Consider the following 13001-nt stretch of genomic DNA (forward strand, 5'->3'; position numbering starts at 1 on the left):
CTCTGCGCCGTCGTGTGTCGTGAAGGCCGCCTTGGAGAACGCTTACCCGAATATCAGAGGCCGAATGCCCGTGACCGCTGAAGTGCTCCCCAACAGGAAGAGAACAGTCTTGCCTGGTGATTGTCGAGCGGTGTTCATTCATCCGTTGTCGCAGCGTCTGCATAGTTTCCCCAATGTACCATGCCTCGGGACATCCTTTCTTGCAGCGTATCAGGTAGACAACGTTGGCCGAGTTGCAAGAGTATGTACCGTGTACCTGGTGGATGGTGTTCTCACGTGAGATGATGGCATCTGTATCGATGATCCGGCACGTCTTGCAGAGGTTGCTGTGGCAGGGTTGTGTGGTGTCATGGTCACTGTTCTCCTGAAGGCTGGGTAGCTATGGCATCTCCTCCGGAGCCTTCAACATGTCATTGATGAAGATGAACATTTCGCCAAGGCCATCCCCACACCCCCACTTCTTGCCTTCAAACAACCGCACAACCTCAAACAGACCATTGTCCGCAGCAAACTACCCAGCCTTCAGGAGAAATAATATGACATCAACTGCACTACCTTCATCTACATACTTAGTTACCTCCTCAAAAAATTCTATCAAATTTGTGAGGCAAGACGTGCCCTTCACAAATCCGTGCTGACTATCCCGGATTAAGCTGCATCTTTCTAAATGGTCGTAAATCCTACCCGTGAGGACCTTTTCCATCAACTTACCGACCACCGAAGTAAGACTAACCGGCCTATAATTACCAGGGTCATTTCTATTCTCTTTCTTAAACAGAGGAACCACATTCGCCACTCTCCAGTCCTCTGGCACCGCCCCCGTGGACAGTGAGGACGCAAAGATCAATGCCAAAGGCTCTGCTATCTCATCCCTTGCCTCCCAAAGACTCCTAGGATATATTTCATCAGGCCCAGGGGAGTTATCAACTTTCAGTTTATTCAAAATTGCTAGTACATCTTCCCTCCAAACATCTACTTCCTCCAGCCTATCAGCCTGTGACACACTCTCTTCCTCAAAAACATGGCCCCTCTCCTTGGTGAACACCAAAGAAAAGTATTCATTCATCACTTCTTCTATCTCTTCTGACTCCATGCACAAATTCCCACTGCCGTCCTTGACCGGCCCCAACCTCACCCTGGTCATTCTTTTATTCCTCACATAAGAGTAAAAAGCCTTGGGGTTTTCCTTGATCCGACCCGCCAAGGACTTCTCATGCCCCCTCCTAGCTCTCCTAAGCCCCTTTTTCAGCTGATTTCTTGCTAACTTGTAACCCTCCATCGAGCCAACTGAACCTTGTTTTCTCAACCTTACATACACTTCCTTCTTCCACTTGACAAGACATTCCACCTCTTTTGTGAACCATGGTTCCCTCACTCGGCCATTTCCTCGCTGCCTGGCAGGGACATACCTATCAAGGACACGCAGTATTTGTTCCTTGAAAAAGTTCCACTTTTCATTCATGCCTTTCCCTGACAATTTTTGTTCCCATCCTATGCTTCCTAATTCCCGCCTGATTGCATCATAATTACCTCTCTCCCAATTGTAAACTATGCCCTGCCGCATGGCCCTATCCCTCTCCATTGCAATAACAAAAGACACCGAATTGTGGTCACTATCTCCAAAGTGCTCTCCCACAACCAAATCCAACACTTGGCCCGGTTCATTTCCCATTACCAAATCCAATGTGGCCCCACCTCTTGTCGGCTTATCCACTTATTGTGTCAGGAACCCCTCCTGCACACACTGCACAAAAACTGCCCCATCCAAACTATTCGACCTATAAAGGCTCCAATCAATATTTGGAAAGTTAAAGTCCCCCATGACAACTACCCTGTGACCTCCACACCTATCCATAATCTGCTTAGCAATTTCTTGCTCCACATCTCTATTACTATTTGGGGGCCTATAGTAAACTCCTAACAACGTGACCGCTCCTTTCCTATTCCTAACCTCAGCCCATATTACCTCTGTAGGCAGATCCCCTTCGAAATGCCTTTCTGCAGCCGTTACACTCTCTTTGATTAACAGTGCCACTCCTCCACCTCTTTTACCAGCTACCCTACACTTACTGAAACATCTATACCCTGGAACTTCCAACAACCATTCCTGTCCTTGTTCTACCCATGTCTCCGTAATGGCCACAACATCGTAGTCCCAAGTGCCAATCCAAGCCCCAAATTCACCTACCTTATTTTGGATGCTCCTTGCATTGAAGTAGACACACTTCAACCCACCTTCTTGTCTGCTGGTACCCACCTTTGACCATGATACCCTTCCCAGTACCTCACTACACTCACTGACCTCTGGACTACAACTCCTTTTCCCATCCCCCTGGCAAATTAGTTTAAACTCCCCCGAAGAGCTGTAGCAAATTTCCCTGCCAGGATATTGGTGCCCCTCTGGTTCAGGTGCACCCCGTCCTGTTGGTACAGGTCCCACCTTCCCCAGAAAGTGTTCCAATTATCCACATAGCTGAAACCCACCCTCCTACACCATCCCTGCATCCATGTGTTTTACTGCACTCTCTCCCTGTTCCTCAACTCGCTATCTCGTGGCACCGGCAAAGTAAAGATGCGCATGTTAGGTGGATTGGCCATGCTAAATTGCCCCTTAGTGTCCCGAGATGTGGTAGTTAAGTGGATTAGCCATGGTAAATATGCAAGTTTAGGGGGATACGGCAGAGGGAAAAATCTGGGTGGGATTTTCTTTCAGAGAGTTGGTGCAGACTCAATGGGCCCAATGGCCTCCTTCTGCACTGTAGAGATTCTATGGTTCTATGATTATGTCAGGGATGAACTATTTATGAGGATGAACTTTCCCTTGGAGAAAGCAGGCAAAGTGGAGAATAGAGGATTTTAAAACTATGTAGAGTTCTGATAGAGTAAGAAAGGCTAATTTTCATTGCTGCAGAGCCTAAAATAACCACTCTGAGAATGAGGTGAATGTTTCAGAGAAATTTCTTTACGCAGGGGATCGCTGAAGCTTGGAATGTTTTACTATGCACAATGGACTTTTGCAAGGCCTTTGGCAAGGTACTGCACGGTAGGTTATTGCATAAGGTTAAATCTCACAGGATCCAGGGTGAGGTAGCCAATTGGATACAAAATTGTCTTGACGAAAGAAGACAGAGGGTTTTCGTAGAGGGCTGTTTTTCAAACTGGAGGCCTGTGACCAGTGGTGTGCCCCAGGGATCGATGCTGGGTCCACTGTTATTTGTTATTTATATTAATGATTTGGATGAGAATTTAGGAGGATGGTTAGTAAGTTTACAGATGACACAAGATAGGTGGCATAATGGACAGTGAAGGCAGATAGCAGTTTTTCATTTATAGGACAACTTTGGAATGTAGAAAATGAGTTGAAACTAGGAAGAAAAAGAAGCTTGGTTCATTTGTGAACTGCTAATTCCGTGAACTGGCACAGACACACAGGGTGTGGTCCACCATGGCGAGCCGGTAAGATTGCATGCAAAGCCAAAAATTTGGTTTGCATTGGGTGTGAACCAGTTTGGCGTTGCATGCAGTGTTCCCAGCCCTGATTTGCCGGCGAGGGCGCAAAGCTGATTTGCATAGGATTAACTTAATTTCAATCTTATTAGCGCATCCAGGATGGCATCTTCCAGCCTCCCGAATGGTTTCCCCTCACCTGACCTTACACCGGCGAGAATCACTGTTGGTCTCCACCAGGGTTGGATTGGAGGCCATTAAAGCCCCTGGGCAGTCGGGGGCATGGTCGGACATTTGGGCCAAATGCAGGCACTTGCACCTACCTGGCAGTGCCTGGTTAGGTACCATAAGTGTGCCAAGGGCAGTGCCAGAGAGTGGGGCCTGAGTGAGGGTGGGACTGAGAGGGGGGAATGGTGGTATGCGAATGCGGTGGGCTTATACAGGGGAGGGCTCTTCAAGGGGTGGGGGGCTATTCAAGGGTGGGATATGTGACGAGTGGGGCTCTGCAAATGGGGAGGGCTCGGCAAGGGGTGAGCTCTGCAATTGGGGAGGGTTCTGCAAGGGGTGCTCTGCAAGTGGGGGCTTGCAGGGGAAGCTATGCAAGGAGGAGCTATGCAAGGGGGTTGTGTGCAGGGGGTCGGGAGCCTCGGGGGTGTGCCAGGGGACCCATCGGGAGGGTCCAGATGGCCCAATGCTGGCAACCTATGTTGGTGTGGGATATATGCCGCTGATGATGGGGCGAGGAGTGTGTTTATATTTTGGGGGAAAATTCTGCCCACGGAGTTGAATGGATGCGGCACGGTAGCACAGTGGTTAGCACTGCTGCCTCACAGCTCCAGGGTCCTGGGTTCGATTCCCGGCTCGGGTCACTGTCTGTGTGGAGTTTGCACATTCTCCTTGTGTCTGCGTGGGTTTCCTCCGGGTGCTCCGGTTTCCTCCCACAGTCCAAAGATGTGTGGGTTAGGTTGATTGGCCAGGTTAAAAATTGCCCCTTGGAGTCCTGAGATGCGTAGGTTAGAGGGATTAGCAGGTAGATATGTGGGGGTAGGGCCTGGGTGGGATTGTGGTCGGTGCAGACTCGATGGGCTGAATGGCCTCCTTCTGCACTGTAGGGTTTCTATGATTCTATGATTCTATGATGCTGTAGTTGTGCCTACATTGTGAAGTAAGCCCAAGTACATTGAGATATGAAGACTAAATTAGCTTCAATGATTTGATCCTGTTGGAGATAATGTTACTAATAATGGGTGTCTGAAAAGTGATTCATATAATACACACTCTCATTGTTCTAATCTCCTGCTTGTTCTGCTGCTGTTTCTAAAGGCAAACCAATCACATTCTGTGAAGCAATAGGCAAAGCTGAAATTTGGCTGATTCGGACATATTGGGATTTTGAATTCCCCCGCCCATTTCTGCCCAATTTCGTATTTGTTGGAGGGCTTCACTGTCGACCAGCAAAACCCCTGTCTCAGGTAAGACTGAAAAAACAATAGAATCTAAAATTTACCACCATATCAAAAATGGAGCAACAGCCTTTGTGGCGTGATTTTATAAAATGCAATTCAACACCAACATTGTCAGGAAAATGCAATTTATTCCATCAGGGTTCATGCAGAGTACAATATTCACACTGTTCAATACACCTTCATATTGAGGGCTTTCATATCTCTTAACGGTATCCTTGTGTTGGATGGAGATGTGAGGGGCAAGTTTTTTACACTGAGAGTGGTAGGTATTTGGAACGAGTTGCCAGGGGTGGTGATGGTGGGAGCAGATACAATAGGGGCATTTAAGGGGCTTTTAGATAAGCACGTGAATATGCAAGGACTAGAGGGAATTGGACCAAGGGCAGGTAGAAGGGATTAGTTTAATTTGGGATCATGTTTGGCACAACATCGTGCGTCAAAGGGCCTGTTCCTGTGCTATACTGTTCTATATTCTATGTTTGCGTGCTCTGATTATGCTGTACAGGTCTCTTGGCCTGTACAGCATAACCGTTTGCACATGCCCAAGCCAGTGAAGCCTTTGTTTGATTAATGGTGGCATGCTTGACATTTCTGACCAGTGGAAAACTCTACTTGACTGTGGCACCAGCTGAGGGCTAGAATTTGCCACCACCACGATATGTGGTTTCAGAAATTCTATAACAGATACCTGGCCTGCAAACAACACTTCAGAGGAGATCTTCCCACACACTGGCAAGTGACAACTTGATGTGTGGCACTGTGACACAGGGGACACAGCCTACAGGGGAGGTCCCAGAGGATTGGAGAACAGCCAATGTTGTTCCTTTGTTTAAGAAGGATAGCAAGAATAATCCAGGTAATTACAGGCCGGTGAGCCTTAGATCAGTGGTAGGGAAATTATTGAAGACGATTCTTCAAGACAGGAATTATTCTCACTTGGAAATAAGTGGATGTATTAGTGAGAGGCAACATGGTTTTGTGAAGGGGAGGTCGTGTCTCACGAGCTTGATCGAGTTTTTCGAGGAAGTGACAAAGATGATTGACGAGGGTAGGGCAGTGGATGTTGTCTACATGGACTTCAGTTAGACCTTTGACAAGGTCTCTCATGGCAGACTGGTGCAGAAGATGAAGTCGCATGGGATCAGAGGTGAGCTAGCAAGGTGGATACAAAACTGGCTCGGTCAAAGAAGACAGAGGGTAGCAGTGGAAGGGTGCGTTTCTGAATGGAGGGCTGTGACAAGTGGTATTCCTCGGGGATCAGTGCTGGGACCTTTGCTGTTTGTAATATATATAAAAGATTTGGAGGAAAATGTAACTGGATTGATTAGTAAGTTTGCGGATGACAAAAAGATTGGTGGATTTGCGGATAGTGATGAGGACCATCAGAAGATACAGCAGGATATAGATCAATTGGAGACTTGGGCGGAGAGATGGCAGATGGAGTTTAATCCGGACAAATGTGAGGTAATGCATTTTGGAAGATCTAATACAGATAGGAAATATACAGTAAATGGCAGAACCCTTAAGAGCATTGATAGGCAAAGGGATCTGGGTGTCCAGGTACACAGATCACAAAGTGGCAATGCAGGTGGAGAAGGTAGTCAAGAAGGCATACGGCATGCTTGCCTTCATCAGCCGGGGTATTGAGTTTAAAAATTGGCAAGTCATGTTGCAGCTTTATAGAACCTTAGTTAGGCCGCACTTGGAATATAGTGTCAATTCTGGTCGCCACACTATCAGAAGGATGTGGAGGCTTTGGAGAGGGTACAGAAAAGATTTACCAGGATGTTGCCTGGTATGGAGGGCATTGGCGATGAGGAGAGGTTGGAGAAACTTGCTTTGTTCTCACTGGAGCGACGGAAGTTGAGGGGAGACCTGATAGAAGTCTACAAGTTTTTGAGAGGCATGGACAGAGTGGATAGTCAGAAGCTTTTTCCCAGGGTGGAAGAGTCAATGACTAGGGAGCATAGGTTTAAGGTGTGAGGGGCAAGGTTTAAAGGAGATGTACGAGGCAGATTTGTTACACAGAGAGTAGTGGGTGCCTGGAACACGTTGCTGGGGGAGGTAGTGGAAGCGGATACGGTAGTGACTTTTAACGGGCGTCTTGACAAGTACATGAATAGGATGGAAATAGAGAGATATGGTCCCTGGAAGGGTAGGGGGTTTTAGTTAAGTCGGGCAGCATGGTCGGTAACGGCTTTGGAGGGCCTAAGGGCCTGTTCCTGTGCTGTCATTTTCTTTGTTCTTTGTGATAGACTTTACCTTTCCAGTATCGGCTTGTTCAAATAGCAAAGGAAGTTCAGCAGATGTTCTAATCTGACCATTACAAGTTCAGACACTGCATTCCCACCACCTCTTGCAGATAGAGGGATGTCAATCAATCAATCCTTCACGGAAAAATACATTTGGGGAATTTATTTAAATAGCTGGGATAAAGGCCTGTACTATTTCTGATTATGGTAGTAAGAAAGACACATTTATATAGAACATAGAACATTACAGCGCAGTACAGGCCCTTCAGCCCTCGTTGTTGCGCCGACCAGTGGAACCAATCTAAAGCCCCTCTAATCTACACTATTCCAATATCATCTATATGTTTATCCAATAACCATTTGAATGCTCGTAATGTTGACGAGCCCACTACTGCTGCAGGCAGGGCATTCCACGCCCTTACTACTCTCTGAGTAAAGAACCTACCTCTAACATCTGTCCTATATCTCTCACCCCTCAATTTAAAGCTATGTCCCCTCGTGCTAGCCATCACCATCCGAGAAAAAAGGCTCTCACTATCCACCCTATCTAATCCTCTGATCATCTTGTATGCCTCTATTAAGTCACCTCTTAACCTTCTTCTCTCTAACGAAAACAACCTCAAGCCCCTCAGCCTTTCCTCATACGATTTTCCCACCATACCAGGCAACATCCTGGTAAATCTCCTCTGCACCCTTTCCAACACTTCCACATCTTTCCTATAATACGGCGACCAGAACTGTACGCAATACTCCAAATGCAGCCGCACCAGAGTTTGTACAGTTGCAGCATGACCTCCTGGCTCCGAAACTCAATCCCTCTACCAATAAAAGCTAACACACCGTACGCCTTCTTAACAACCCTATCAACCTGGGTGCCAACTTTCAGGGATCTATGCACATGGACACCCAGATCCCCCTGTTCATCCACACTACCAAATACCTTACCATTAGCCCAGTACTCTGTATTCCTGTTACTCCTTCCAAAGTGAATCATCTCACACTTTTCCGCATTAAATTCCATTTGCCACCTCTCAGCCCAGCTCTGCAGCTTATCTACGTATAGGCGGCAGCATGGTGGCACAGTGGTTAGCACTGTTGCCTCACAGCGCCAGGGACCACTGTTCAATTCTGGCCTCAGGTCATTATCTGTGTGGAGTTTGCAGGTTCTCCCCGTGGCTGCATAGGTTTCCTCCGGGTGCTCCGGTTTCCTCCCACAGTCCAAAGATGTGCGGATTAGGTTGATTGGCCTTGCTAAATTAACCCTCGTGTCAGGGGGATTAGCAGGGTAAATATGCGGGCCTACGGGAATAGGGCCAGGATGGTCTCCTTCTGCACTGTAGGGATTCAATGATTCTGCGTTCTACTTCAGGGTGACCAAAACACTTGGTAGACAATTGAGTATTTTTGAAGTGTAGTCACTAATATAATGTAAACAATGTAGCCAGATCTCTCTTTCAAGATCCTATTAGGCCTTCAGTTCAACTCTGAATTGATAAGGCATTTGCTCTATTTTCTCACAAGTATCCTCTTTGGCTACTAGAATTCTTGCAGTAATGAACGTGAATGTATCTCCCCCACACCCCAAGTTCTCCTAACCAACAAGACTCACATTTGGAACTGTTCAGAATTGGAATTTAGTACCTTTGACTTTGCTATGCAATACTGTTCCAAAGTTCGAGGGGAATTTCACAGTAACTTCATTGCAGTGTTAATGTAAGCCTTACTTGTGACTCATAAATAAACTTCACTTTTACTTTACTTCTATGGGAGGCTGGGAGATGGGGTTGGGGACGGCAGGTGTCTGCTGTTTCTCGTCACCCTAAAATCAGATGCAAGTGATCTAAGATGCTTTTCGATAAGATTTGTGCAATTGTGTTATGATTGTAAGGAAAGTGTAAAAGGCTCAGGAAACACTTTCTCTCTTTGGAAAGTAATAGTCCCACTGAAGCCATATCTGCTCTCCTCTCACACCCTCTCTGAACTCATTCCAATCTCAGTCAGCTAGCTTTCAGTGAATGTTGGAGGAAAACATAGAAACATAGAAAACTACAGCACAAAACAGGCCCTTCGGCCCCACAAGTTGTGCCGAACATATCCCTACCTTTTAGGCCTACCTATAACCCTCCATCCTATTAAGTCCCATGTACTCATCCAGGAGTCTCTTAAAAGATCCTATTGAGTTTGCCTCCACCACCACTGACGGCAGCCGATTCCACTCGCCCACCACCCTCTGTGTGAAAAACTTCCCCCTAACATTTCCCCTGTACCTACCCCCAAGGGAAAAGGGAGACACTTGGAGGAGAGAAAGCCACTAAGTTGGTAATCTGACACCAAAATGGTACAGACACTGTCTGTGTGGAGTTTGCAGGAAGACTTAGACAGGTTGCAAAGTTGGGCCGAGAGGTGGCGGATGGAGTTTAATGCGGAGAAGTGTGAGGTAATTCACTTTGGTAGGAATAACAGATGTGTTGAGTATAGGGCTAACGGGAGGACTTTGAATAGTGTGGAGGAGCAGAGGGATCTAGGTGTATGTGTGCATAGATCCCTGAAAGTTGGGAATCAAGTAGATAAGGTTGTTAAGAAGGCATATGGTGTCTTGGCGTTTATTGGTAGGGGGATTGAATTTAGGAGTCGTAGCGTTATGTTGCAACTGTACACAACTCTGGTGCGGCCGCACTTGGAGTACTGTGTGCAGTTCTGGTCCCCACATTACAGGAAGGATGTGGAGGCTTTGGAGAGGGTGCAGAGGAGGTTTACCAGGATGTTGCCTGGTATGGAGGGGAGATCCTATGAGGAGAGGCTGAGGGATTTGGGATTGTTTTCGCTGGAAAGGCGGCGGCTAAGAGGGGATCTTATTGAAACATATAAGATGATTAGAGGTTTAGATAGGGTGGATAGTGATAGCCTTTTTCCTCTGATGGAGAAATCCAGCACGAGGGGGCATGGCTTTAAATTGAGGGGGGGTAGTTATAGAACCGATGTCAGGGGTAGGTTCTTTACCCAGAGGGTGGTGAGGGATTGGAATGCCCTGCCAGCATCAGTTGTAAATGCGCCTAGTTTGGGGGCGTTTAAGAGATCCGTAGATAGGTTCATGGACGAAAAGAAATTGGTTTAGGTTGGAGGGTCACAGTTTTTTTTTTAACTGGTCGGTGCAACATCGTGGGCCGAAGGGCCTGTTCTGCGCTGTAATGTTCTATGTTCTATGTTCTATTCTCCTTGTGTCTGTGTGGGTTTCCTCCGGGTGCTCCGGTTTCCTCCCACAGTCCAAAGATGTGCGGGTTAGGTCGATTGGTCAAGCTAAAATTGCCCCTTAGTGTCCTGAGATGCGTAGGTTAGAGGGATTAGCGGGTAAATATGTAGGGATATGAGGGTAGGGACTGGGTGGGATTGTGGTCAGTGCAGACTCGATGAGCCCAATGGCCTCTTTCTGCACTGTAGGGTTTCTATGATTTCTATGGTATTAATCACACTCTCATTCATATTATTCTTTATTTGTCAAATCTTTTCACTTCGGAGCTTTTTGACAGCCTCTCAGTTTCGAACAGTGCCCTGTTTGAAACTGAGAGGTGACTGTGATTTGAGGCAGGTGGTCTGATCTAAGATCCTTGCGATGTTTCATTTTAATATGTGCTACATGACAATGATACATTTCATGCCTTTCTAAAATGTGCCACTGAAAGGGAGGTGGCAATTCCTGGGCAAAGTTATTTCCCAGATGTTACACTCGATGCTATTTAAAAATTATTTTCAAGGACAGATGGGATATATCCTAGGATTCTTTGGGAGGCAAGGGATGAGATTGCAGAGCCTTTGGCTTTGATCTTTGGGTCCTCACTGTCCACGGGGATAGTGCCAGAAGACTGGAGAGTGGCGAATATTGTTCATCTGTTCAAGAAAGGAAATAGGAATGACACTGGTAATTATAGGCCGGTTAGTCTTACTTCGGTGGTCGGTAAGTTAATGGAAAAGGTCCTGAGGGATAGGATTTATGACCATTTGGAAAGATGCAGCTTAATCCGGGATTGTTAACACGGATTCGTGAAGGGTAAGTCTTGCCTCACAAATTTGTTGAATGCTTTGAGGAGGTAACTAAGTGTGTAGATGAAGGTAGAGCAGTTGATGTCATATACATGGATTTTAGTAAGGCGTTTGATAAGGTCCCCCATGGTCGGCTCATGAAGAAATTAAGGAGGTGTGGGATAGAGGGAAATTTGGCTGATTGGATGAGTAACTGGCTATCTCATAGAAGGCAGAGGGTGGTGGTGGATGGAAAATTTTCAGACTGGAGACCAGTTACCAGCGGTGTACCACAGGGATCAGTGCTGGGTCCTCTGCTATTTGTGATTTTTATCAATGACTTGGAGGAGGGGGCTGAAGGGTGGGTCAGTAAATTTGCTGATGACACCAAGATTGGTCGAGTAGTGGATGAGGTGGAGGGTTGTTGTAGGCTGCAAAGAGACATTGATAGGATGCAGAGCTGGGCCGAAAAATGGCAGATGGAGTTTAACTCTGATAAGTGCGAGGTGATTCATTTTGGTAGGACAAATTTGAATGCGGATTACAGGGTCAACAGCAGGGTTCTGAGGAATGTGGAGGAACAGAGAAATCTTGGGGTTCATATCCACAGATCTCTGAAGGTTGCCACTCAAGTGGATAGAGCCGTGAAGAAGGCCTATAGTGTGTTAGCGTTTATTAACAGGGGGTTTGAGTTTAAGAGCCGTGGGGTTATGCTGCAACTGTACAGGACCTTGGTGAGACCACATTTGGAATATTGTGTGCACTTCTGGTCACCTCACTATAAGAAGGATGTGGAAGCATTGGAGAGGGTGCAGAGGAGATTTACCAGGATGCTGCCTGGTCTGGAGGGTAGATCTTATGAGGAAAGGTTGAGGGAGCTAGGGCTTTCCTCTTTAGAACGTTGAATAGGTTGGGACTTTATTCCCTGGAGCGTAGAAGATTGAGGGGAGATTTGATAGAGGTGTATAAGATTTTGATGGGTATAGATAGATAGATAGAGTGAATGCAAGCAGGCTTTTTCCGCTGAGGCTAGGGGAGAAAAACCCAGAGGGCATGGGTTAAGGGTGAAAGGAGAAAAGTTTAAAGGGAATATTAGGGGGGGCTTGTTCACGCAGAGAGTGGTGGGAGTGTGGAATGAGCTGCCGGATAAAGTGGTAAACTTTTAACATTTAAGAAAAACTTGGACGGGTTCATGGATGAGAGGGGTGTGGAGGGATATGGTCCAAGTGCAGGTGAGTGGGACTAGGCATAAAATGGTTCGGCACAGACAAGAAGGGCCAAAGGGCCTGTTTCTGAGCTGTAATTTTCTATGGTTCTATGGTTCTAACGGAGGAGGATAAGAGGTGACTTAATAGACGTTTATAAGATGATGAGGGGGATAGATAGAGTGGACGTTCAGAGACTATTTCCTTGGGTGAATGTAGCTGTTACTAAGGGGCATAACTATAAGGTTCATGGTGGGAGATATAGGAGGAATGTCCGAGGTAGGTTTTTTACTCAGAGAGTGGTTGGGGTGTGGAATGGACTGCCTGCTGTGATAGTGGAGTCGGACACTTTAGGAACTTTCAAGCGGTTATTGGATAGGCACATGGAGCACACCAGAATGATAGGGAGTGGATAGCTTGATCTTGGTTTCGGACAAAGCTCGGCACAACATCGAGGGCTGAAGGGCCTGCACTGTGCTGTACTGTTCTATGTTCTATGACACCAGAGAACAGTTTTCGTAGAATTCTAGCAGATACAGAAAGCAGGATTTCCTGCCCCGACCCCCACCCCTGTGCGGCATGTTTTCCAGTGCAAATGGCCAGTACCTGGTGCA

General features: G+C 46.8%; 1 protein-coding gene across 3 annotated transcripts in view; it reads left to right on the forward strand.

The window, feature by feature from the left end:
* Window positions 1–13001, forward strand: part of LOC144494801 (UDP-glucuronosyltransferase 2A2-like) — a 132194-nt gene that overhangs the window by 41732 nt on the left and 77461 nt on the right. For all 3 annotated transcript variants that reach the window (XM_078214160.1, XM_078214161.1, XM_078214162.1), the window contains exon 2: window positions 4771–4919. In XM_078214160.1, the coding sequence (XP_078070286.1) occupies window positions 4771–4919 (149 nt within the window). The remainder of the gene's footprint in view (window positions 1–4770; window positions 4920–13001) is intronic.

This window comes from Mustelus asterias, chromosome 6 (genome assembly GCF_964213995.1).
Source record: "Mustelus asterias chromosome 6, sMusAst1.hap1.1, whole genome shotgun sequence".
Lineage (NCBI taxonomy): Eukaryota > Metazoa > Chordata > Chondrichthyes > Carcharhiniformes > Triakidae > Mustelus > Mustelus asterias.